This window comes from Grammomys surdaster, unplaced genomic scaffold (assembly GCF_004785775.1).
Source record: "Grammomys surdaster isolate TR1022 unplaced genomic scaffold, NIH_TR_1.0 126059, whole genome shotgun sequence".
Taxonomy (NCBI): domain Eukaryota; kingdom Metazoa; phylum Chordata; class Mammalia; order Rodentia; family Muridae; genus Grammomys; species Grammomys surdaster.
Genome location: NW_021620869.1, coordinates 2139541 through 2166165, shown reverse-complemented (window position 1 = coordinate 2166165; position 26625 = coordinate 2139541). Strand labels below are relative to the sequence as shown.

General features: G+C 51.5%; 1 protein-coding gene across 1 annotated transcript in view; it reads left to right on the top strand.

The window, feature by feature from the left end:
* The window catches only part of Crocc2 (ciliary rootlet coiled-coil, rootletin family member 2), a 60335-nt gene that overhangs the window by 29771 nt on the left and 3939 nt on the right, over positions 1 to 26625 (top strand). Inside the window, exons 16-30 of the mRNA XM_028755390.1 lie at positions 107 to 300; positions 3027 to 3154; positions 3508 to 3677; positions 4473 to 4649; positions 7681 to 7794; positions 10334 to 10477; positions 13910 to 14127; positions 14607 to 14766; positions 15155 to 15322; positions 16537 to 16891; positions 17106 to 17284; positions 18103 to 18223; positions 18864 to 18997; positions 25149 to 25244; positions 25639 to 25764. Coding sequence (XP_028611223.1) covers positions 107 to 300; positions 3027 to 3154; positions 3508 to 3677; positions 4473 to 4649; positions 7681 to 7794; positions 10334 to 10477; positions 13910 to 14127; positions 14607 to 14766; positions 15155 to 15322; positions 16537 to 16891; positions 17106 to 17284; positions 18103 to 18223; positions 18864 to 18997; positions 25149 to 25244; positions 25639 to 25764 — 2484 coding nt within the window. The remainder of the gene's footprint in view (positions 1 to 106; positions 301 to 3026; positions 3155 to 3507; positions 3678 to 4472; positions 4650 to 7680; positions 7795 to 10333; positions 10478 to 13909; positions 14128 to 14606; positions 14767 to 15154; positions 15323 to 16536; positions 16892 to 17105; positions 17285 to 18102; positions 18224 to 18863; positions 18998 to 25148; positions 25245 to 25638; positions 25765 to 26625) is intronic.

Here is a 26625-nt window from a genome sequence, read left to right as displayed (position 1 = left end):
CTCTCTCTCTCTCTCTCTCTCTCTCTCTCTCTCTCTCTCTCTCTCTCTCTCTCTCTTTCTCTCTCTCTCTGGCACATGGTCACATGATCTCTCTTTCCTCCTCTAGGTGACATACAAGAAACAGACCCTAGAGAAGCAGCTGGCACAGAGCATGCAGGACCAAGAGGCCCAGATGGATATTCTGCAAGAAGCCCTCCATGAGAAGAACACACTGTCTGAGGAGAGGGCCCAACTACTGGCTAAGCAGGAAGCCCTGGAGAGGCATGGCGAGCTTGTGACTAAGGAGGCAGCTGATCTAAGGTACCAGTGCAACCACTAGCCAGGGCGCACCTCTCATGATCCTGCCCTCAGACTGCCCATGGTGTCATGACTGCAGAGGTGCTATACAGGCACAGTGGCATAGGGCAGGGCATTTCTGCCATGGACATATGGTATGGGGTGCGCAGAGAGGAAACATTGTGTCTTTGAGGTGGTGCAGTATTAGATGAAATGCCCTGGGGTCATCTTCCTGAAGACAGGGGCAACTCTGTCAGACCAGAAACCCAGATCAAACCAGGAAAACAAAAGATATACAATTTCTTCCTTAGGAATCTGAGTTTAGGATGGAGCTTCAGGTTGGCTGTGTCCAGAGCTGCTACAACTCCAGGGATCCTTTCCCTTCCTCTGCTGTGTGGCTCTGAGATTTCATTCCCAGGGAGACACCTAGAGGTAGCAAGAGAGTCCATCTGAAACTTGTGTCTAGCAACTGTTTCCTAGCAGTCCTGGGAGCCAGAGGCACATAGCTGTGCAGTCTAGAGTAAGGTCCACCCATGGTCCTGACATGGAGATGGGGGAATCGTCGTAATCAACAGGGCAGTATTCAAAACTGGAAACGTGCCCATGGATGCAGTAACTTAGGCTGCTCTCATAGCCTCTGCAGAGACCCAAGGCTAGCTGTTGCCTTTTTGCCCCAAAGCCTTCTTAGTCATGGAAGGCTTCCTGGAAGATTTTCCTCTGAAACTCCAGATGCTAGGGCCATGGAGAACTAGAAGGACCCGGACCTTCAACTTCTCAGAACTGACCTTTCTTAATAAAAGCTGGTACAGACATCCCAGTGGGAAATTTGGAGGAGGCTTCCCAGGTGAATGAGAACAGAGGGGGTTCTGAGCCCTGGAAACATATGTTGCCCTGAATATGAGCCTGGTCAGAGCCCTCCGCAGGTGGGATCCAGCCTTGACCTCTGAACCCAGAGGCACAAACACATGGCAGCCCTAAAGACCCACCAGACAATATACCATGATGACCAGCTGAAGCCTTGGTGGCAGGGCTACTAGGGGCATGCCTGAGCCATACTTCTGACCATTAATGGCATGCTGGCTGCTCATAGACAATGAGAGGGGCCAGGCTTTACCCACACATCCTGCTGCAGCTGACCCACTCCCCATATACCTTCATCTTGTAACACCAGGCTTCCCTCTTGGGCTCAACCACAGTGAGATGCTCTTGAACCTCTGTGGACAAAGGAACTGGACACACACTCAGGTTTCCAGGCTGTGAGCAGACCTCAGAAGCAAATCCAGTTACACTCCTAGGAGGACACTTCAAGGCAGCTCAAAGGAAGGATGTTCTCCACACATAACGGAGGAAAACTCCCTGGCAGAGGGCATGTTCACTCATGAAACAGGGAATGTGTAGTGTTACAAGAGGAACAGGGTATGGCCTGACAGACAGTGAGGTTTTTAGGGTGTGCAGTCTGGGCCCAGAGGACTTTTCCCTCACACGTGAAGGGGTCCTGGCAGGTTTCTGGTCCTCTTCAAGGCAACACAGGAGCTGTGGTAAAACTGTCAAACCAGTCAAGGGCCATGGCCTCTCCAACCCATTGACAGCACATCTTGCTGCTGTGTTATGGAGTGTTCATGGTGAGACCAGAGCTCAGTGACAAACCATGCTGGGTTAGTTGGTCACCGCTGGGCTGACTGTCAGGAAGTCTGGCTGTTTTCAGTAACCCACACAGGAAGTGGGCACTGTTGTGGGTTTGTACACTTTGTTGCATGTATTTTCTGAACAATGACCTCTGCATGAAGATGCTCCCAGGCTACTTTCCCCACACTTCCTGAAACACTCTAGCTCTGCTGAGTGGCCTGTGGGGGACCCCTCTCTTGCCAAGTGCATGATGTTGCATGCGTTAGATGCTCTGTGATGTCTACGTTTTCCCCTTTGTTGACATTCCAGCCAAGTCCAGCTCACACCCTGTGTAAAGCTATAATGAGCATCCTGTTTCTGACTCTCAGGTGTCTCTAGAATTGGCACCTGGGTGAGCTATTCCAGGGCAAGGTCAGCATGCTTAGTCTTCCCCAACACTCCCTTGCTAACACTAAACATGATTACCTTTAAGTCTTTGTTAATCTGCTGTGTGATTAATAACACTACCTGACTGTAGTTCAAATCTCCCTGGGCCCTAATCTCTCCTGGTTAGGTAAAGTATATTTCACGTGCTTCTGTCTATTTGATATTTGCTTTGTAACTGTTATTCTTCTCATTTTGCTGACTTTGTTAGTGATTGGCCAGAACTCTTTGTATATGATAGATACTTATCCCTGTGTTTAAATAATAAATACAGATTTTCTGCCAATTCTGCCCCTTATCATCTTGTTTTTCATTTTTAAAGATCAATTACTTAAGTTAGCAGGCAAAGTGATGCGTTTCATTATCTGCCCTTTCCTTACAAGTTGATTTATGGAATCTCTTCTGTGGAAAACTATCCCTCCTGCTTTTAAGTGTATCCAGATCTGTTGGCCTCTTTTTTCCCCCTTCTGGCTTTCATGTCAGGCTTAAGGAGATTAAAATATCCTCTGTATTTGTTCTATTTTTATAATTCTGAGTTATTCTGCTGTGACTTGTTTATTTTGTTTCATTTCTGGCTTTGGTTTTCCATTTGGCCCAAAACATGTTTTGCATAGGGTATGACTGATTTTTACATGTACAAACTAAGGAGATACCTCAAGACCATGTGGATTATGTACCTGCTATCTGGTGCTTCACCACAGGGCTGAGAGGAACTCTCTGGAGAGCAGCCTCTTTGAGGCCCAACGACTGACGACACAGTTGCAGACCCAGCAGGAACAGCTGGAAGGAAAGGCAAAGGCTGCTCAGCTGGCACGCCGGGCTTTGCAAGGTGCTGCAGTGGGTGGACTCTGCCCTCACTCCCAAGTCACTGTTGGGAGAAATTCAGTCCCTATAGGTGTTATTCTCTCCCCCCCAAACCCTTAAGGGAAGACCCAAGGGCTTGGAGGTCATGTGACTGTGAGCAGTGTGCAGGGGGTCCTTGCCCATCCTTCTCATTGCCAACTCTGAGCTCAGACCTGAGGTGCACCCATGGGGTTGGTATGGTGGCCTCCTGCCCTGTACTCATTCCTGGTATCTGCACCCCCACTTAACTTACCCACCTTGTGCTAGCCACACCCACCTCTTAAGTGGGTGATTTTAAGGGAGAGAGGACACCGTGATGACACACCTGATCCTTCACAGTGGAAATGGAGCGGCTGAAAAGTGACTGGGAAATCCGAGAGACAAAGCTGCAGTGGGATCTGGGACAGCTGCAGCAGCGGGCTGCACAGCAAGAGCAGGAAGCACAGCTGGCCCGGGAGCGCCAGGAGCTGGCTCACAGAGAGGACCTGGCCCGGCTGCACAGGGAGAAGGTCTGTCTCCTGGGGTCCACTTGGCCACTCCCCAGTGGTCTACCATGTCCTCCTAGCAAGCAGAGGTGGCAGAGCAGAGGGAGGAGGGGCCTGGCCACTCTTCATGGTCTAAAAGGTCAGGGGAGGTCGTGTGTGGTGTCCAGAAGGGGCCACTGATATGGAGGGCAGGCTCCTGCTCACAGACAGACCCCAGAGGACCTAGCTTCAGGCTGATAGATAGACCAGAGCCTCATGCTTGTTAGAGCTGTACCACTAGTTAGGCCCCCAGGGGTCTTCTGAGTTATATCCCATTCTTTACACATATATACATACACACATACATACATACATACATACACACACACACACACACCCATCCATCCATCCATCCATCCGTCTACACACTTACCCATTCATATAAACACACACCCATCTATTGATCCATACATCCATCCAAACACATTGATTCATCCATCCATATTCATATCCATCTACCTGTCCACTCATCCATCCATCCATCCATCTATATTCATATCCATTGACCTGTCCATCCATCCATCTATCCATCCATCCATCTGCCCATGCCCCTGCACCAGTAGCACATGGTAGAGATTTGAGGGCAGCTGGATTTTAGTAAATGTGAGAGCCACAGAGACCCTCCCCAGCTTGTTTGGGAGATCTCGTAGAGAAGGCATAGAGTTGATGACTGGACCACCAACCCCTAGCTCTTCAGAAGCTAGAAAGTTTAATTTAGAGCTTCAAGTGCCTATCAGTCTCCCATTCCTGATCTCACAACCTATCCTTTGCCTTGGCCAGGACACCCTCAGTTTATCCCTGGCAGAGGAAAAAGAGGCAGCTGCCCTGTGGCTGGAAAAACAGAAAGAGCTAGTAACAAAAAGTACAGCTGACAGGGAGGCGCTGCAGGGGGAGATTCAGATCCTGAAGCAGGAGCGAGACGAGAGCCTCCTTCAGCTGGAGCAGGAGATGCAGCAGGTGATGTAGCCTGGGAACTGGGATCCTTACCCACCTTATTTTCTTCTTGGTCCCAGCATGAGGGCGTCACTGAAGCCTTCCCCCGCCCCCAAGCAAATGCATCCTTTCCAGGTTGGAGCAGCTTTGTCTGCTGCATGGATGCTGGTGAACAGACATCCACCCGCCCACTCACCCATCCATCTACACACCCATCCACTTAACCACATGCCCAATACCAAGCCCCCCATCTACACATTCACCCATCATCCCCTTTGTACCAATGTACATATAGCTCTATGTTTATATACTTCTTTGCACGGACACCCCACCTGCCCATCCATACATTTGAAAGGTTTTACATTCACTTATCCATCTTCCTTCTACTTACTTGACTCACACCTTTCTTTCTAATCACGTACACAGCTATTCAGAAATGTACACAGGTATCCATCCACACGGCTGGCCATCCATCCATCTGTCAACTTACCTGGCCATCCACCTATCTACCCACTGAGGTGTCCTTCCAACTAGCTACACATTCAGCTATTCATCCATGTATCTGTCAGCTCACTCACCCGATCAGCCAGTCACCCATCATTTGCAGGGTTCAGCCACATAACTCATCCAACCTGACCATTCTTCCATCCCACAGGTGTAGATGCTGAGTCTAAATAGTTATCCTTGAGCCAAGGCTTCTCCAAGCAAATGGGCCACCCTAAAGAATTTATTGCTGAGTCAACTAAGCAGAACGGGTGTGTGTGTGTGTGTGTGTGTGTGCGCGCACACACAGCATGCATGGCATCACAATGAGCAAGGACAGTGACCTCCTTTCACCAATCACAGATTACAAGGAGAGGATATGGGTGGATAGAAGAGGAGGGGTTTGTTGTCAGATTGTGTCTCTAATTGACTGTCAGCATCCTAGAGTACAAGTTTTTACAATCCTGTTTGATTGTAGAAAATAGAGATATGCACATGTTGATCTCCTGTCCGAAGCCTCACAGAGTACCTCTGGGCGTGGGAGCCATGGTTTTAACTGAGTGCCTCTCTGTGTCCTGTGCTGGAGGAAGCTGGGGCCTTCCCAGAGGAGCAGGGTACTGAGATGGGTGCAAGCAGCTGGGATGAGAACATTCAAGAGTGTCTGCGATGTATGTGTCTGTGTGGCTGCCAGAATCTGTAGGAGCTGGATGGCAAGAAATGCAGAGGAGTCCTGAAGGTCCTGCACACCAGGTTCAAGTAATGGAAAGCAAGAGCTGTTCCCAAGCAGGAGGAATATAAAGGTGTCTGGGGTCATGAGGCTGGAGTCAGGGAGGACAGAGAGAGCCTGAAGCTGAAGGATCCAGAGCCACTTGGATCCAGAGCCACTTGGAACACAGCGGCATCACTCCCATGAGTGTATGAAAAGAGGCTCAGAAAGACAGCGTGTCTGGGGCACAGGCAGTGGTCAAGGCCCCATACAGTCCCTCACTGCCACCTGAGACTACCCACCATCCCGCATCACCTATTCTCATCAGACTGAAGTTCCCTGGTTTCACCAACAGCCCCCAAGAGAAAAGATTCTGTGAAAGAGAACAGGCTAAGAAGATGGCTTCCGGTGGTTTCTCTGAACCCACAGCATGGCCACAATAACATTGTGCTCTAGCGCTATGATCCAGAAAGCCAGGCATGTGGGCAATGGTTACCACAGCAGCCAGTGGGCTTTCCCTGGCTCTCTGCCCCTCATGTCAGGCTGCAAATGGGAAGAAGCACCCCATGTGGGGAAGACCTGCATGCTGTACCTCCTGGAGGAAACTGACATCATCCATCATAAGACAGTCTTCAGGAGACCTCAAGCAAGAAGAGAGAGTCTGCATGGACCGAGCCTCAAAAGAACAAGACAGCCGGCGATGAAGGACCATCCCCCTACATTTTCTATTCTTGTGCTTCACTGGGTCTGAACCGGGACACTGCAGTGACAGCCACACTTTGTCCTTTAGGACGTTTTCCCTAAAATGTCAACAAGCATTTTCTTGCCGTGCTCATCAATGAGAACTTCAAGAAGGCAAATCTTTGAGGTCCTAAGCCTCAAAGGTCTCACAGGCCAAGGGTGGGCAGGTTCCCAGCATGAGGTGAAACAAAGCAGGCATGGAAAGAAACTGTTAGGAGCACAGGTTTTGGTTTTGTTGTTTTGGTTTTTTTTTTTTTTTTTTTTGTCTTTTTGGTTTTTATTGTTCAAAACATGGAGATCGTGTGGGTGCGGGGTTCCTGCCTCACCACCTCTCTTCCTCAGAGACTCTTGTTAGTCTTCAATTGATCAGCAATGCAACCCATCCTAGCTGCAAGTGGTTAATGCCGACCCCAAAGGTTAGAGGTACAGAGGCTGGGAGCTATCTACCCATATTTATAACCAGAACGGCTACAAGTGTGGGCAGTACTGAGACCCTCACCTAGGGATTCAGCGGAAGGGCTGGAAGTTTAAGAAAGATGCTATGCTTGCTGCCATAGTTCTTATCTCAGACACTGCAACCAGGGTAAGCCAGAGAACCAGTTAGATTTCAGCTTCCACTTCTCCAGAACCAGCTTGGCCTATCGCTCTCCTAGCCTGTCTGTGTTCACCAACTAGGACTCTCCCTGAGCTGGTATCAATGATACAAAGAGACTGGCTGAAGTCTGTTTCCAGCCCCACTGCCCTGGGTCTCCCTGAGTCAGGCTGCTATATCCTGCTCATGCCCTTCGTGAGACAGGCAGCCTTGGTTTTAGTTCTGTTGGTGGTTTCTTTCTGCTCACTGTAGGAAGCAGTTGCCTACGATAGGCAATCATGATATACCCGTCCACCCAGTGAAAACCAGGAGTCTCACCATGGAAAGGAGGGAGCAGCAGGAAGGTTTGCTGAGCACTCAAAGGGAATGTGGAAGATGGAGTATGTTAGGAGGTGTGAGCTCCCTTGCCTGTTGGCAGGGTATGCAAATGAAAGCTGGTAATCCAGGCAGGGAACTTAGGGGAGCATTCTGTTGTACCTCAGAGGGAGCCTTGGTTCCCCAGCTCCCTCACAATTCTCTCTCCTCATGTTCAGGCCCTGTCTCTGAAGGATGCAGAGAAGAGCTTGCTGAGCAAGGAGCTCTCTGGAGCTAACCGGGAGCTGGAACGGACCCGGCAGGAAGCCCAGAACCAGCAAATGCAAGCCGAGGTGAACCCCACTGACAGTTTTCAGTCAAAGACCAGACAACTGCCTGGTCATGTACAGCCAAGCAAGTCCTGGCAGAGTCCCCAGAATAGCCCCTTTCTGTCTGCCCCTGGAAGTATATTTCCCCCTTTGTGTCTTCATGAGTGTGTGTCCCCTTGATGTCTCTAAATTTCCTACTGGAAAAAGCTACTGTCTCAATGGTAGCCAAGTGATTATGGCTGTCTATGCCCCAGTCCCTGTCTATGGTGGCTACAGGCACTAAACCTGATGCTCCCGGGAATCAGAGCTGATCAAGACTGGCAAGTTGGGCCATACACTGAATAGCAACAGCTGGGGGGGGGGGGATAGACCCAGTCCTATATCCTTTTCTTCTGATCCACACAGCATGTGCCTTGTGTGCCTGTGCTCAAGCTGATTCTAGTAAAGCCCAGTTGTGGGCAGGCATCACTGTCTCACTGGTGGAGATGGCCTTCAACTGAGGAGCGAAGGCTGTCCCTGTGGCCAGCCGTTGGCTCTTAGGCAGCTGTTCTGTTGCTCACGTGGGCAGTGAGAGCAGACCACTCAGCTAGAGTGGGAGGCAGGTGTCTGGAGGTGACAAGCCCTTGGCGAGGGTGTCCTGGTGATGCTGATGGGAGAAGGTGGGGCTGATCCCCAGTGCTGTGGAGTAGGACATGGTGTGGCAATTAGGTGTGACCCCCAATACACATACTCTGATCATCCCCATCACAGAAGAAGACAACCTAAGGATTTCCCAGTCCCCAGGTGCTTCCCTGGCTCCTACCCCTTCTGCTCCATCTCCTCTCACCCCCAGGGCCTCACCAGGGCTGGACAGCACTTCCCTGGCACAGGCCTGGAGTGGTCCTCAGTCTGTGGCTACACTCTTCTTAACATGCTGTACCCTTACCCATCTCTGCTCTATGGGTAGAAAAGCATCCTGAGACCCTGGCAGCTGCCATCTCCTACTCACAGATTAGCCTCTGCAGGAGCCAACACTGGCTTCTGGAGCCTTCTCTTATGCTGGCCAAGTCTCCCCCTGGGCTAGGGACCAGGCCTTCTAGCCAGCACGGCTCCTCGGGGAGCTCATTAAGGGTTCTTTTGCCACCTCAGCTTAGAAAATGGAAATTAAAACCCACTGAGAGAGGGAAGTGCAGCCAAGGAACCCCAGCTGTGGGGTGACATGGCACTTAGCCACTGATGGGTGGAGGGGCCCTCTGGCCTGAGTCATCTCTGCCTCCAGGAGCTGGTCCCCAAGATTCACAAGGAACTACAATCTCACTGAGCAAGCAATTCTGGACTATGTGGGCACAGAGCCATGACCTGGCCATCCTAGGTGCCGGTTGAGAAGGAGAGGAGGGGCCAAAGACCAGTGCAAATGGAGCTGATGGATATCTATATGCAGCAGTAACCCCAGATGGTAGCCCCAGAATTCAGGTGTGAGAGTGGGGTCTCCACACAGTACTGGTGCCTCTGTGTAGCACTGCAGGCTCTGGAGGGGCCCTGACACCACCGATAACCCAGCTGATTGGTCTACATGGTCCCATCCCCAGTCTGGCACAGTAGCCTATGAGGAGATGAGTGTTTTCTTCCAAATGCTGAGGACCTTGTAGTCCTGACAAAGAACCACATGAGACCTAGGACTGGCCCCAGAGTGAGTGGGAAAGAGTCCTGACCCAGGGCTGCACTGGGCCTCAGTACAGCAGCATCAAGGTGAGCAGAGTAACATCTTTGTCTGTGGACAAAGAAGTGCTTCAAACTGAACCTGGGAGCTGGTGCCTAGAGGATCTCTGTCTCCTTTGGGTGCTCAGCAGTCAGCAGACCCCTGGAGAGGCGATTATAGGCTGTGGCATGACAGGACAGCAGATCCAGCATTGTCACAACCTCAAAGCTACAATGGAGACATTCTGCAGATGTGACTGTGCACATATTGCAGGGCAGATGTCCCCTGTTGCCACCTACCCACTGGAAAGTTCAAGAAGCTGGGTGCCAGGTGGACAGGACATATATCGTGATCAGTGTCCAGATCCTCACCACAGTTCTCTATTGGGATGTGGCCTCCTCGCCCCCACACTGGCCCAACATTGACCATAGTGGATACCGTAGGTCTCAGAGCTGGGACTTAGAATGCTACATGTCCAGCCAGACCCGGGTGACCCAAGCGACCAGAAAGCTGCATTGGGATGGAGGCTCATCCCCAGATCCATTGTCTGGCCAGGTGGCCCCACACGCTAGTGCCACTGAGGCCAGGACATCTTCACTTGCTAAGCAGCTACTCCTGCCCCCTCTCCACATAAAATGGGCTGAACAGAAATGTTAGGCAAAAAGGGACACCTGAGCCACCCAGCCAGCCCATGTGTACTCACTTGCCATGGTCATTGCTTGGGAATCCCAGAAGAAAAGCAAAGGTCCATGGGCCTGGGGCCTCAAAGCACAGGTTCTGGCATGTGGAACTTCTCAGAGCATTCACTCCATGTGTTTGTCTCAAGGCCTGGCAGTCAGGCCTCAGACCAGCCTCCCACAAACCCAGTGGTCTCTCCATCCCCAGGCTACCATTACCACCATGACCAAAGAGCTGAGAACCCTCCAGGTCCAGTTTGAAGAGGCCATCTCCACCCACCAGAGAGAAGCTGAAACCCTGAGAGAGAAGCTCCGAGAGACAGCAGCCGAGCGAAGCAGCATGAGGAGAGAGGTGAGATAGGTCTCTAGAGGAGAGTGAGGAGGGCGCTGGGAGAGCAGGGATGCAGGAGAAGGGAGAGCACTCCAGGACAAGGAAGAGACAAATGACTGCCTCATTTGGTCTGCCAACCAGAGGCATCTCGTAGAGTGGTGAATGGCACCTGGCTCGTGACGTCAGCTGGAGAAAGCTGACCCTGGCCTAACAGAAGGTTTTATCTGTAGCCCAAAGTCATAGACCTGGCTTCAAAAGAATTAGACCTGACAGAGTAGAGCCACTGCTGAGAGAAAGCAAAGCTGCTGTCGTTTGCTACAAGTAGACTCAAGTCCCAGTCATGGCTACCGCTGGTCCTTTCTCACCCCAGAAAGAGCACAGAGCACCTCACCTGTGCTCCTGCTGGGATAGTTGGAGGCTGGCTACCCAGGGAGACTAGCCATGGAAAACTGATGAAAACCACAAAGCACAGGCTCCAGGACCTCCACAGCCTAACTTTCACTTCTGCACAGTTCAGAGACTGCGAATCATGTGGGGAGCTGTCATTATATGGTGCTTCCTCCTCCCAAAGCCTGTCTTCTGAGAGGCCACTGTGACGAAGGGGAAGGTTCTGGCTAAGAAACCTGTCCACCTAAGGAGCCATGGGGAGCCCTCAGGGAGTTAAGCTCTGCCTACACAAGAAGCCTAGACTCTATATTGGATGAATGGAGGTGGAAGGAAGCTGAGTTTAGGGAGCCCAGGGCAGAAAGGCAGGAGAAGTGAGATGGTGGTGGGATTTTCAGGGACAGTCAGGGGCCCAGATGCTCACACAAGGGCTCCAGGAGCCACATGATCACGACAGGGTGAGGGGCAGTCTTGGGCGGGGCCAGAGGAGGCCACAGCTAGGCCAGGCAGGAGCCCAGCAGGCCAGCAGATGGAAAGGTGTTTCTGAGGAGTTCTGACAGGACTTGGGGGCTCCTGGGAGAGGCAAGGGCAGGCGGGTGTGTGGACTGAGGTAGAGGGGGGTCAGCCAGAACCCAGGTGAGGGCTGTGGGGACAAAGCGGCCTCACAGCTCCTGGGCTGTGTGCCAAGGCTGGCAGGCAGGGCAGCTGGCCTGGTGTGGTGAGGAGAGGGCTCTCCCTCCCTAAGCACACCCCAAGGGGCCGGCCAAGAGCCCGGGAAAGGAAGAGAGCATGACTGAACATGACAGGCTGTTTATATTGGCCCCAAAGAGAAAGAGTTCCTTCCAACAGATTTCAAAGTCAGGCCTGGTCAGCGGCCACATGGAGAAGCGAAGTGCGATTTCCAAACTGGGGGGCAGAGAGGGAAGGATTTGGAGAGGGGGCCTCGTTCGCTCTGGTGAGGTGAAGGACAGAAGCCTCACGGCAAGGCCAAGTTTTCTGTAAGGAAGCACCCCCAAAAGTGATAAGGGATGATGAGGATCTGAAAAGATGGGGGACCAGGTGGAAAAGAAATGACTGCAGAACGAAATGAGAGGAAGAGCCACCCAGGTGCCAGGTTGACTCAGTTTCCCCACTCGCAACCAGAGGACTTTGCAGACCTTCTTGGGGTTCTCACACATGTAAACCTTCATGTTGATGCCTCCCACCTGTGTGCACACTTAAGATGTACATCTGTGAATACATATACACACTAAGTGGCGTGTGCATACTAAGTAATATGTATATGCACATCCCATGCAGTCCCATGCGCAGTCACATGCAGGGCTCACATATGAAAGCCCATAAGGACACTGCAAAAACATACACATGTGCATGTAGATGAACAGCAAACACACACGTGTATTTAGAAGCACATCTATTATACATGCGTAAACAGATATTCACACGCATGCACATACATCCTTTGGGTGTGCACCAAAGCACATGTGAATGCCTTCACTCGTGTATGCATGCGTGTATGCATACACAGGCCACTCCACTGCTGCCGCTCCCCTGCTTGCCTCACTGCCCTGCTCCCTGCAGAGCTCTGGAGTTGCCTCCCTGCAAGAGATTTCAAAAGAGACTGTTTATACAACTTCTAGTAAAGAAATAATTATTATAATCACATTAAGCTATTTGGCTGTAAAATTCCTGCAAAAGGGATGGATGTCCTCAAGAGAGGGTGGGTGGGGGTGCTGGACAGCGGGGGAGGAGGTGGCCTGGCAGCAGGGGGGCCCTTCCCCCATTTGTTTTGCTTATTTTCATCTTCCCTACTCCGGGAAATGAGTGCAGCTCCTTTTATGATGGACAGGCCTTTTCCCTGGTCCTTGACCTTCTGGGTGAATTCTGCTGAGCTCAGCGGAAAATGCTCTGCACGGTTGTGGCTCCCATATGTGGGGGGTGGGAGGAGCGCAGTGGGGAGGCCCTGGCCCTTCCCAAAAACAGAACAACAATAACAGCGGGCGGACTCTGGAGCCAGGCCGGCCGGGGGCCTGGACAATGTCCCGTGAAAACAGCCAGCAAAGAGGGGTTTGCTTTTGGCAAACCAGCCACTCAACACCACTGAGTTCTTGTGGCTTCCTCTCTCAGAATGTCCCTGCTGACTTCCTCCACCTCCTCCCCAGGGACACTTAAGAGCCAGGATGGAGCCTTCTCTGAGGCTTCTAGTCAGAGTTGTAGGTTGGAACTTAGAGGCCGCAGCAAGTCCGTACCCCACAGTGGACCACCCCTCCTCCAGATCCATCTCCCTAGAGATGCCTCGTTACCTGGGGCAGGAAACCAAGTTTGGTACCCCCTGTAGTGTGTAGACACAATCCTTGTTTCCAGCATGATAGGGTGGCTCATCCATGGGCCAGTCAGCAGGAGATGGGAACTTATACCTGTGGCTCTTTGCCTTCCCTGGGTCAGCTCACAGAGGTACTAAGTGGCCTCCATCTTGTTTGAGGGTATCCATGTTTCTATGGGTTGAGCCTTGCCTTAAAGCCACCTACTTCAGCAGCAGAGCATCCTGGCCTGAGAGGCTCTGAGCCTGCTGGAGAATTTGGAAGGCATGGATGCCTGAGACCTCCCTCTCTTACCTTCTGCACTCTTAGGAGAAGATGAGGAGGAGGTTCGAGGGGATGATTGAGCTGAGGTCTATGCAGTTGTTGGTGGTAAGCACCAGGCTTCTGACCAACTACCTACATAGTTATCCAAAGGGAGGAGCAGGTCCTGGGTTAGTGGGTAGGAAGGGCTATCAATAATGGCCCTTCCTGATATGTGGACAGAGACATGCCCCAGGCAGGCCTTGCTGACCAGCAATCAATGTCCTAGATTTCTTCAGAGTGAACATAGGATAGAGCTAGGCCAAGAGGGGCCAGGCTATCTGGGCCCTGTACCCCAGGGATCGTCTTTTTTTTTTTTTTTTCAAGTGCTGGGTGACCCAGGAATATCCAGTCAGAATCCTGTACTCCCTCAGGTACCTGGAGCAGCTGCCTGGGCAGCCATAGCCCATGGTCCTCAGCTGGTCACTAGAGCATATGTCTCCCTCAGGCTGAGGGGCTGCAGGCACAGCTAAATGTGGCTCAGGAGAGGCTGGCTGAGCTGCGTCAAGAACTTCAGGACAGTGAAGAGAGTTGTGAAGGGCTACGCAGGGAAGCCTTGGAGGCTCACCGGACACTGGCGGATGAGGTTCAGGAGAAGGATATACTGCAACATTCCAACACCGAGCTGCGGGCCACCATCCACAGGGCTGAGCAAGAGAAAGCCAGGTATAACAGTTACCCTATAGAGAAGTTATGGGGGAGCCTGCGGCCCTGCTATTCAGCCTGGCCATAGTGACAAGGCGGGGCAGGGGGTAGCCTATGAGCTGGGCCAGAAAGACAGTAAATGAATGCCAACCTATGTAGAGAGGCTAAGAACCAGGCCAACTGTTCCTATCCTTAAGGAGTTCCCATCTAGCAGGCCTAACAGGCCAAGGAACCAACGTCCCTGTGAGTGACTCGGAAAGTTAAGCTAGACATGTGGTCTCTAGGGTGTTGACAGAGAGGTAAGTAAGGGTGAGTTAAAGGAAAGCTGAGGGGGGAAAGGGAACAGAGCCCACACTTCTGGTCCCTAAGTTTCAAAGAGACTCTGAGCCAGAGGTTGTCTAAGGGCAGCATGTAGCATATAGGACACAGAGAAGAGCAGATCCCCAGGGAGTTCCGGGAAGCTCTGGGCCCAGGGTCCAGCCAGCCTGTGGCCTGCTCAGTTTTAAGAGGTCCAAGGAGGAGCAGGAGCAGAAGCTGCTGTTGCTTCAGGAGGCCCAGGTGGCAGCTCAGAAGGAAGCCTATGAGCTGAGGACCAGGCTGCAGGAGTTGGAACGGGCACAGAGGGATACCCGTCGGAAGCTCCAGGAACGCCACAGACAGGTGAGAGGGCCTCCACCCACCCAGGCTCCACAACCACCACCACCCACACACACACACACACCTGGTAATCCTCCCCAGTCCCTGCCTCATAGCCATCCTGGATATCAGTTCCTTACTCCTGCCCTTTCTGTGGAGCAACACTGGCCAGAGCCAATCCCCTAGTGAGAGTTATAAGTAACTCAAAGCTGCCTCCCATACTCCCCAGGTAACACCTTACACAAAGAGGAGTCCCGTGTGTATGTCTACAGAGTAGGAGAGGTTGAGTCCCAAGCCCTCTGCCCAGAACTGAGCCCCCTTGAATAGGGACAGCTCCTAAATGGAGGACATGTGAGAAGAGGCAGAGGCCATTGGGGTTTCTGGGCCTCTGACTGCTCAGCCCTGCCCCTAGGTAAGGACACTGGAAGCTGAGAACCAGAGGAAGAGACTAGAGGTGAGTGAGCTGCAGGCCCAAGTCTCTCGGGACGCACAACATCGGCGGAAGAACCTACAGGAGACACTAGAGCTGCAGAGGCAGGTAGCAGAGGCCCAGGCTGCCCGTGATGGTGTTCAGAAGGAGGTAGGAAACTTTTTGTCCCCCTTAGGGGAAATACTGAGCTCTGGTCCAGACTGGGACCAACAAGGTCCATGGGAACACCTACAGGGGAGGTAGAAGTGAGTGCGGATGATGGAAAGAGGCCAGGATATCCATTCTCTCTCCATCCAGTATCCTTGTGATAACCTAACCATACTCAGCAAGAGGCAGGCGAAAGGGATCTGAGGGCGAGGGGGTTGGTTACAGCCGTGACCTCTTAATTTCCCCAGATTTGTTTTAGAAAAGAGCTAGATCAGATCATACCCAGGTGCTGGGCAGAATTCTGTGCAGGGGCCAGGCAGAAAGACTTCAGGACACTGAATTAATGCCTAGACCCTTGCCTGTCCCCTTCACACATGCCCAACCCCTGCATAAATGTCCCCATGCCCTTGATTCACATAGCCCCTATGCCAGATCCTGAGACACTATGCTCAGCCACAGCCAGGACTGTAGTTCAGTGTATTAAAGGTACCACATGCCACCAAGGAACAGAGGGGCCTTTCTGAGCTCAGCAGTCCCCCAGCTTTCAGACCCAAACTGCATGCCTGGCTGTCTTGAACACCAGTCATGCCTAGAATGTGGGGGCTTAGCTCCCAAGCCCATGTGACCCGGAATGACCTCAGCCGCACACCTCCTTCTGTGAATAAGGTCATTGTTATGCTGCAGCCACCCAGAAAGGGGAATGAGGCCAGGCCCCCTGCTCTGGCTCAGTGGAAGAGAGCAGGCTGCCTTTCCCTCCTCCCCGAAGCCAGTGCATCCCCTGTTCATGCGTGCATAAGTATGTAGGGCACAGATATTGTCCCATGGCAAGAAATATAACAAAGCACACATTGGCCGTGAGTAGGCTCTGCAGCAGCAGATGGAGAGCAATGGCTGAGCTGAGTTCCTAGCAGGAGAGGGCAGCCAGTCTATGGCCCTAACTAGCTGAGACTTTGCAGACAGCCAGCAGAGCCTTCTGCTACTAAAGGATATGCCACCATGCTGAGGGGCAGTCCTCATCTGACTTAGGTAATATCCACCTGCTAAACACACTAGGAGGCAGATCTAGGGTCTCTTCTACATATAACCTGTCTTGGGATGATCCTATGAGTCGTTAAAGGATATACTGAACAGGGTTTTCCCGCTGGCTTGGCTATACCTTTGGGCAGCCAGCCTAGATATCAGAAGCCTACATCTGAGTCCCAACATCCTTCCTCCAGATTCTAGAGCTACAGCAGAAGTTGGCAGAAGTAGAGGCAGCAGGGGAGACCAGGGCAAGGCAGCTGGAGGGGCATCTTTGTGAGAGCCAGAGGGTTGAGCAGACCCTGAAGGCCGAGCTGCGCAGAATCACCCGGAAGCTACAACAGGCCAGCAACCAAGCTAACAGCCTTCAGACCAGCCTGGACAATGCCTGTAGCCGAGTCCACAGCTTGGAACAGGAGCTGGCCAAGGCTGAGGGTGCTAGGAGTAATGCAGAAGCCCAGCTGGGACGGCTGTGGTCCACACTCTGCAGTGGCCTAGGCCAAAGTCAGAACCTCTTGGCCTCTCCAAAGAGGCCCCATTCTCCCACAACAGGTAAGTGTTTTCCACTCTGTTTTGTGCCCAACCTGAGTATCCTAACCTCTCCCTAAGCCTCACGACACACATAATAAGGAGGCTGGACCAGTCCTAACAACTTTAGGAATCTGTACTTACTATATCCTTGCTTCCCACTCTAAAGGCAGAAAGAGAAGCACAGGATATCTATGTTTGTCTCAACCCACATTCCCTTGTCTCTCAACTCCTGCAGGTGGCTCCCAGACTCGTCCTGGACGGCAAAGGGCCAGTCCCCCTGCTAGATCCTACTCTCCTGCCCGATGGCCCTCGCCTGTACCTGTAGATCCTAATTCAGAGGTCATCGATGTGACCTTTGTAAGGGATGCCCTGAGGAACCTGGTGCAAAAGCTTCTCGAGGCCCAGCAGGAACGGGTAAGATGCGATTAAGGTCTTCCAAACCCTTCCAAAGATGGGACTCTGTGGGGCATGGAGGAGCCCAGTCACTCACTCAACACTGCTGTTCACCTGTCTGGCCATCACTGGCCCGCTGAGACCCCGGAAAGCACACTGCGGTCAGTTTTTAGACTGCACTTTGGGGATAAACACCAGGCATGGCTCCACTTCTCAAACCCTATTACCTCACACAACACAGGGCCACGCCATTCTTCAGAGCAGGCAGCAAATGCTGTGGGGCTCACCCTGCTGAAACACTCCATGGGCAGAGGACACTGTGTTAAACATCTGGCCAGTATACCTTAGTGTTCCCACCATCTCTCATATGAGGACACTCTCCCTACACTCACTGATGCCCGTGGTCCCACAGTGGCTGTCCCCTTAGGACTTCCTAGGGAACAGAGAGCCACAGGGTCTACAGGGCTTGTCCTCCTCTTCTTTTTGAGCTCCCTCTTCCCCAGTGCTAGATCTGGGGGAGGGTTTCTCAGCTCTAATCTTGGCCTGCTGCTCCAGCCTCCTATGGGCACCCCTGGCAACTCCCTACCCTGTGTCTACGGTCTTAGGCTTTTCAGGCCTTGCCCTTTCACCTGCCTATGTGCTAGTATGTAACCTCAACCACCCACTATAGCTGTCCTTCCCGATAGCTTGTGGCCTACCTCATCCCATGACCCTGCCCCATATATTATGGGCTAGACCAGGAGCTGCCTGTCTGCCTCCCAGTTCACTAGTAAAATATCTTGTGGGGGGGGGCGGGGGGCCTGCCAGCCCCCCCTGCTGAGTTCATTCTTTCTGCCTAGGACAACTCTGGCATTCAGGTGACCAGTCTGAGCAGCCAGCTGAGCGAGGCAGAGAGGGAGCGCATCTGCCTGCAGAGCCACATAGAGCAGCTACAGAGGGACCTAACAGATGCAGAGGAAGGTGAACTCCTCCTCCCTATGCAAGAGCCTTTCTATGCCCCTTCCCTGCCCACTTTCAGTGTTAGGCCTCTGGAGGACTCTATGGGAGGCCTGGGGCTGTCCCCAATCCCCAGGATGGCTCAGCACCACCTTTCTCAGTCCTCCCGTTAGAGGGGTGGACTCCAGCGATCTCTGGGGCCTGCTGAATCTGCCCATCCTCCACCTCCTGCAGTTCCACCTCAGGCCAGCTGCAGCTGTGCCCTCTATTTGGCACATGACTCTCTTGTCACCTTCTCAGAGAGGCTCTTGGCCTTGTTCTCTGCCAACAATTTTAAATTTACTGCCCCCACACACACACATTAAAAAGGCAGTGCAAGGGTGGGGCAGCCTTGAGTCTAGACGAAAAGAGAGAAAGATGGCGGGCAAAGAGAACAGGGCAGATACAGGGATCAGTGACCCAAGGTCAGAAGGTCAAACCCAGGACCACTTCCCTGACTCCTCGTGAGATGGGGAGCCTCTCCCATCCCTGTACCCATGTGACACTTGCCTCAGCTCATGAGTCTACTTGCAGCTGGTGAACTGGGACAGGGCAGTACCAAATGGCAGTTACCCCACAGATCTGCCAAGCTTAGGGTCTTCAAGCTACGCTGCTTCCCCAACAGGTCAGCGCAGGGCGGAGGGTGAGCTGCAAGGTGCCCAGGCAGCTCGGGCCCTGCAGAAGGAGGCACTCCAGAGACTGGAAGCAGAGCACCTGGCAAGTGCACGAGCTGCAGGCCAGGAGAGGAGAAGGCTGCAGGTAGGACTCCTGGAAGCTCACGGCAGACAAACTAATGATCACCATGGTCATCAGAACACAGGTCTCAGGCCCATCCCAGCAGGGGTATCTTTGAGGTGGTCCTAGACCTTATTTTACAGACTGGTGAAACAGATCTGGTGGTGGGGACAGAGCCGGCAAGGGCTGGCAGAGCTAGGGCTGGATTCCAGCCCTCCAGATCTACATCTCCATCTGTGGCCACACCAGCAGGCACAGGGAGGCCCGGCCTAGCTCTGAGACCCTCACAAAGCACTTGGGTACTGCCCCAGGACAGCTTCTCGTTCTGTATCACTTAGATACCAAAGGGCTGGCGTGGGACTCAAGTGTGTGTCCCCATGTTGGTATCTTCTAGAGTTTCAATTTTAGGTGAGGGGATGGGACCTCAAAACCCTAGAGAGGGAGCAGCCAGGCCATAGGACAGAACGTGACTCTGGCCCCCCTCTGGCCTCTCAGTAAAGGACACTACCACAGGCCCCAGAGTTAGTAATGCACTGAATGCTGAGCTTCCCCTGGGCAGGGGCATGACTCAAGGGCAGCTGGGGCCTTCCAAATATTCCAGGCAGATCCAGATGTGTAGGGAAGAGCACACCCAGCTGGAAGGCTTCCCTCCAAGTATCAGGAAAATAGAATCCCTTGAGCCTATTGCTAGAAGGATAAAGTTGGCAGCCATAAGTGGGAATAGGAGTAAAAGCTACAGGTCACTTGTCCCCAAGTGACAAGGTGAATGACTGCCCTTAGGCATCATGGGTATCACAGGCTTCTACCTAAGCTTCAACTGCAGAGGCAAATACCAGGTCAAACTGATCACCAACTCCAACCAGGCCCACACTCCCTCTCTCCATGCTGGATCGTGGAGGGAGTCTAGCCACTCTCAGAGGCCTTCTATACACAGCAGGGCCCTTGGCCTATGAGGGGGTCTCATGCAGGGAATGGAAGGCAGAAGACAGAGCTAAATACTGAAGCAGCTTCCTCATTGGCCAACAAGGTTTGTGAGAAAAAGAGTTTCAGAAAGACCCTCAGAGCCCAGCTGCTGGGGAGCGGGGGGATGTGGAAGGATGTGGATGCTGACGGATTGGTGACATACTCAGGAGACAGGGGGATCTGAGAAGTCGGGGTGGCCTGATGGATGCTGACGGATGGGTGACATACTCAGGAGACGGGGGGATCTGAGAAGTCAGGGTGGCCTACGGGGCTAAAGCTGTATTGTTTTACCTGAATGTTTGCGTGTGTGTGTTTTCTGTGAACAATCCAAGCATGGCTAAAAATAGCTGATCACTTTGGGGTTATTCATTTGGAAGTGGACTTTCTAAACCTTTACAAAGATTGCAATAGTGCTAATGTCTTTCCTGAATTCCCCAGGCCAGGAGCACGGTGTTGATGTCTCCTTCTCTCTCTCTCTCTCTCTCTTTAAAGATTTATTTATTTATTTATTTATTTACTTATTTATTTATATGAGTACACTGTAACTGTCTTCAGACATACCGGAAGAGGCCATAGGATTCCATTGCAGATGGTTGTGAGCCACCATGTGGTTGCTGGGACTTGAACTCAGGACCTCTGGAAGAACAATCAATACTCTTAACCACTGAGCCATCTCTCCAGCCCCTCCCCATGATTCTTTCTGTCACTATTCTTTAAGATTTATTTATTTATTTATTTATTTATTTATTTATTTATTTAATGCATATGAGTGCTTTATTGGCATGTATATCTACACACCAGGAGAGGGCATCACATCCTATAGGACTTCAGTTACAGACTGTTGTGAGCCACCATGTGATTTATGGGAATTGAACTCAGGACCTCTGGAAGAGCGGTCAGTGCTCTTAACCACTGAGCCATCTCTCTAGCCCCTCTTTTTGCCACTATCAGTTATTTCTATGGACCTTAAACACAGATTCAATGACATGCTCCTCCTAACGTAGTGTTCTCATGTCAGTGTACAGTGGAGAATGGCAGTGGTTCCAGTTTAATGCTTTGTCCTTGTCCTCAGTCCTACCAGACCCAAGGCTCACAGTGGCCCACACTGCACCTCATGTGCACAGCCAAGCATTTGCATTCTTCCCTCTATGTTCATGTCTACCTGGTTTCTAGCTATCCTTGCCTTCTCCGGGTGTCTACCCCATTGACAGAGCCGGGTGATGCGGTACGGTTTCCCCAACGCTTATGTCTGTGTTCACTTCTCTGAACTTGAACTCATGCTTTCTTGTCCATGAAAAGACATTTCACTCTTTGTTTCCCTTTCTTCCTCCAGCCTCTATTCTCAGGTGTTCCTCCATCCAGGGTCATCTCAAGGGTGAGAGTCACTGGCTGTGCTCAAGGGTCCTTTCACTGCTGGGCTAGGTCCCCTTTCCATGTCCCAGACATCTGTGTCTCTTTCCTCCCTGGCTGCTTCTGCCTGTGTCTTTGCACTGAGGATCTGTTCCTTAATCTCCTGTAGACTAACCTCTGGGAGGCTACCTGTCATCACAAGCCCCACTTGTGTATTGAATGTCTGTGTCCATACCTACTACAGACCTGGGCTTTCTACCCACTATCCACCATAGCCTACACTTGGCGAACAGCTTCCCATGACTTTGCAGCTTGTGACCATGAGCTCCAGGTCATAGAGAAGGTTCTCTTCTCTGAATGCCACTCTTCTGAAATAATTTTTTTTTTTACTTTGTATATCTTTAAAGAGGGAAACTCTGGTATTGTTGGAAGTTAGAGCCAGAGAAGAACCAGTAGAAACTTTACAGACCCTGCCCTGACATTGAAGGCCCAGGAAAGGAAAGACAGAAAGAGGCTCCAGTGCCCCCTGGTGTAAGGAGCCATGATGGCCAGCATCAGGATAGTTATCTGCCCCTTCCAAAGACTCTCTGTCCTGGGAGCAAGGGGACAAAGGCCTGGTTTCCTAATGACAGTGTGTAGATGTGCCTTCTGCTCCAGGCTTGCCAGTGTGGGGTCCAGAGAGACATAGTAGACCACCTCATCCATCTGAGCCAGGTTCCCTGGGCTTTGGAGATCTGCCCTTGGGATCTGGCCCTGCCACCCCCAAGATGACATAACTCTGCTACCTCTATCCATATGAAGACTTCAACGACAACTTCACTTTGTTTTTATGGAAGTCTCTTAAAACCTATCAATATTATGCCATCTTTTCCTCATAATCCTAACAAAATGCATTTGTTTCTGACCAGCTGGAGGCCTGGGGGACATGGCTACTCTTGTAGCTTCCTAGTGCCCCCTTGCTACAGCTGGGTACTTGCCAGCCCCCACAGGGCTGGCCTGGCTCCCCTCCCAGTTCTGCCAAACCTAGGGCATATTCCAAAGCAAGCCCTACATTTTATACAACTTACTTCACTTTCCTGGACTAACCCACCTCCCAACCCCCTTTGGTTCACATAGGCCAATGTGTTTGTCAAGAAAAAGTTAATTAAAAACATATTTTTCTAATTAAATGGTAGGCCATGCTATGCAAACAGTATGACTCTTGTTTGAGAGCAACTGCTTCCCGTTGCCAGGGATACCCCAGGGCCCAGCAGAACAACGGGGCACACAGGGCTGCTCTGAGAATCCAGAAGAGCAACAAGACACACAAGGCTATCCTGGGAACCCAGCAGAATGACAGGACACACAAGACCACCCCAGGGACCCAACTGTATGTACAGCCATGTCCATAGCATGAGGAGATGCACTCACCTGTCACCAGGGCACATGCTTCTGGATAGGCTTCCAAGCAGAGGAAGCAAGAGTTGTCCCCTCGCACATATTCCTCACCCCAGTGGGGAGGTTACTGATGTTCTCTGTGGACTGGCACCTGGTCACAGCCTGAGAGTCCCAGCAGTGCCCCAAGGCTCCTGCCCAGGCCTCCCCTGTAGCGAGTGCATCCTGAACAGCTCCACTGGCTTTATACAGCCACTGTTCTCTCTCCTGATGACAAAAGGAAGCCTCAGACCCAAGCTCCAGGATCAAAGTCCACACACACCTGGCCTGCCTTGGAGACGCACGCTTGCCGAGGTTGACATTGTGGATCTGAAGCCATAGCAGCTGTCACATGTTTGCAGCTGTAATTCCTTAATGATGTCATATTTGTTTGGATTTATTTGTGCCAAGAATATTTCATGCTATAAAAAGAACTGTCGAGCTTCCTGTCCTTGTCTATCACTGAAATGATAGAAACTACCCAGGAAGTAGGTTTTCTAGAACGGTTAACTCCTGCCGTGTGCACTAACTCTCCCAATCGTGGCCAGTCTTTGTCTTTGTCCCTTTCTTGTGTCTTTTGGGAGTTAGGCATGCCAAGAGCCTATCTATATATCTACTCAACACCCCCAGCCTCGATAGACTTACACACCTATGTAAATGTATTACAGGAAAGCATGCACACAGTGGGTCACTGGGCAGAGCTGTGTCTGGAATCAGAGTCCCACTGCCTGAACCATGGTGGGGCATTTTGTTTTTACGGTTCCTGTTGTTGGTCAAAGTCTGTCTTGTCAAATAATCATCTTCCATCTCTTCCCTCACATTTATCTCGTTCTCCCATTTTGGCTCTTATCTTTAGTAATACTGTCTTTTCTATTGTCTTCTGTTACAGCTTTCTATGTTTTTAAAGTGGAAAAAGTAACCTGTTGATGTTTCAGGTTTCCTAGCTTTGGCTTAGTATGTGTCCTGAAGTAGTTTTTGTTTATTTGTTTGGCTGGCTGGTTGGTTGGGTTGGTTGGTTTGTTTCTTTCAGTCATGTAGCCCAGGCTAACCTCAAACTCAGTATATAACTAGTGGTGACTTTAAACATCCAATTTTCCTGCCTCTGCCTCCTAAGTACTTTGTTTACAGGAAGACATTACAATACTGGGTTTAGGCAGTGCTAGGGATCAAACCCAGGGCTCCATGCATGCTAGGTATGTACTCTAGCAACTGAGCTATACCTCAGACTCCCTGAAGTTTTGGGTACAAACCCTTACCCTTTGTTCCAGTTTCCCTGGACCCCTTTTGTCACTTTTTGTTGCTATGCGTTCCCTGTGCACATACTCCCTGGAGAGGTTGGGTCTGGTACAGAGGACAGCTTGTCTGGGTCAGTTTCATATGGGTCTCTGTGTTGGTGTGGGCTTGCCAAATGCTCATTGGCTGGGTGCTTTTGGTTTGGTTTTGTCTGTTCACAGGGTAGGTCATGTTTGAGATGTGGTAACAGAATTTTGAAGGTGACTATTAAACTTAAATTTGAAGGTGATATTTATTTATTAAATTTGAAGGTGATAGCCGGCATGATCAGACAGGAGGGCTAGCTCACAGTAGACAGCAGTGCATTTGTAACTTCAGCATTTGCACAGTCAGATGCATTTGCACAGTCAGATGGATCCCTGGTACCCACTGACGGATCAGCTTAGTGGGATAAGTGAAGTCTAGGTTCAGTAAGATAGCCCTGTTTCAAAATACGTGGAGGAGTTGGAGAGGTGGCCCAGGGATTTAGAGCACTTGCCTTTTTTGCAGAGAATCCAGGTATGTACCAGGTATGTATGACTGACAGCACCCACATGGTGGCTCACAACACTCTATGACTCCAGTCCTAGGGGATCCAATCAGTGACCTTTTGTGACCTTTGCAGGCACATACACACACATGAAAGCAAACACTCTTACACACAAAATAAAAATAAATTTAAAAAAACAAATCTAAGGTAGGGAATGATCATGGATGACATACATCAACCTGTAGTCTCCACATGTACAGGCGTATGCACCCGCACACACATGTGCACAAGCCCATATGTACATGTATACATACATCCTTCACCCCCCAACACACAGAAGCCATTAATTAGGGCTCAAAGGGCAGCTTTAGGGTGCTGGTAGACTGTTCTGTTCTTCTGAATGAAGCCAAAGGAGATTCAGAGCCTTCCATCCTCTGCTCTCACAGCAACCACTGACCAGTGCACAGCACGTCATCCTTGACCATGCTCACGCCTGTACAGCCACATAGACCTGCAGGCTCTCCAGGAGATGCCATGACTTTTGTGCTTCTGGGTTCTCTCTCTCCTCTCCCTCTCCCTCTCCTTCTTTCCCCTCTCCCTCTCCCCCCTCTCTTCCCATATCCCACCATTCCCTCATTTCCCTCCATCCTTGCTTCCCTTCCTCCATCCCTTCCTCCCCCCTCCTAGGAGGAAGTAAACACCCTGCGTCGGGCCCTGGAAGAGAGCAGCAGGCACGGCCAGAGCCTTGTAGACAAGGGGAGGCCGCAGGAGCCCCTGAAGCAGGTGAGGGGGGGTCCTAGGGGGACAGGGTATATCTGTCACCAGGAGGCCATGAACCTGCTCACCATGGCAAGGCTCTGCATCAGGAATACCTGATGCAGATCAGGAATGCCAGAGGCCGGTGTGAAGTCATATGACCCAGACAGCATCCAATTCTAGGATGACAAGCAAGAAAACTAAGGTTGGGGGGACAGGGAGTCACAGGGCTGATTTTCTTGCTGGACAACAGACATGTTCAGAAGGAGGGGTTATTAGCAAGTACATAGTTTGCTGGGGGTGGGAGGGGGAATAACCTGATCCCAAGATCCTAAGACCATCCTCAGACAGAATGCCTGGCTGCGAGAGGCCAAGGATCCACCATCCCAGGTCCAGGTCCATGCAGCCTCTCTCCACTCAGGTGCATCCGCGGAGCCAAAGAGAGCAGGCAGAGAGGCGCGCCCTGCGAGAGCAAACAACTTCACTGCGCACGGAACGGGCCCGCCTACAGGGGGAGCTCGCGGCACTGCGCACGCGCCTCATACAGGTATTTGTATACAGGCAGGAAAGATGTCTGGAGGCACAGTCTAGGGCTGCAGGAATTGGGGGAAGTCCCATGGATGGCCAGAGAGCAGATGTTGGGAAAATAAAAGTTGGTCCGGTGGGCTTTAGTGTCTACCCTTAGCCTGGCAATGGTGCCAAGTTCAGAGGCAGCCCCAAAGCTTCAATCAGGTACCTTACTTTGACTATCTTTGAGGGAGGTGAAGCACCGTGGATCAACGGCACCACCCCTGACTTTGTGGCCAGCTCTGCCCAAATACTTGGGTCCCTGAGTCCTGTTCACAGTGGAAACAGCACCCGACATTAAGGGTGTTATGAGCTGTGTCAGGGGCAGCAAGTGTGGTGGCCAGTATGGTGTTCTGCAAGTCACCCTCCATGTTCATAGCCTGTCTCCCCTCTGATATTTCTCATGGAGAGTGCTTACTGAGCGCGTGTAGAGTGGAGCATACAATGAGGCCAGGCAATGGTGGTACTCTGTAGCGCTGTGGATGACCATTGCACAAGACAGAATCTATGCAGCCTGGTGTCTATATGCTACAAAGAAACGGGAAGGGGCAGGACACAGCCCATCTAAGCTAGCTTTGCAGAGTTCTGGGCTAGCCTGGGCTAGCATGGAGTTCTGATACCCTCGTTGCCCTCTCCAAGAAAGAAGAGGCTCAGAGCACTGGCTCCATAGAAAGCAGTCATGAGGGAGATAGCATGTAAGGGAGAGGAGGGGAGGCTAGAACCTGCCAGGCTGGCCTTCTGGACTTTGTCTCCCCATTTGCAAAGCAAGGAAGCAGAAACATTGGTGTGGAGATGTTGAGGGCATCAGGCAAGAGTGTCAAGGCAGGCTGCCCCTCTCAAG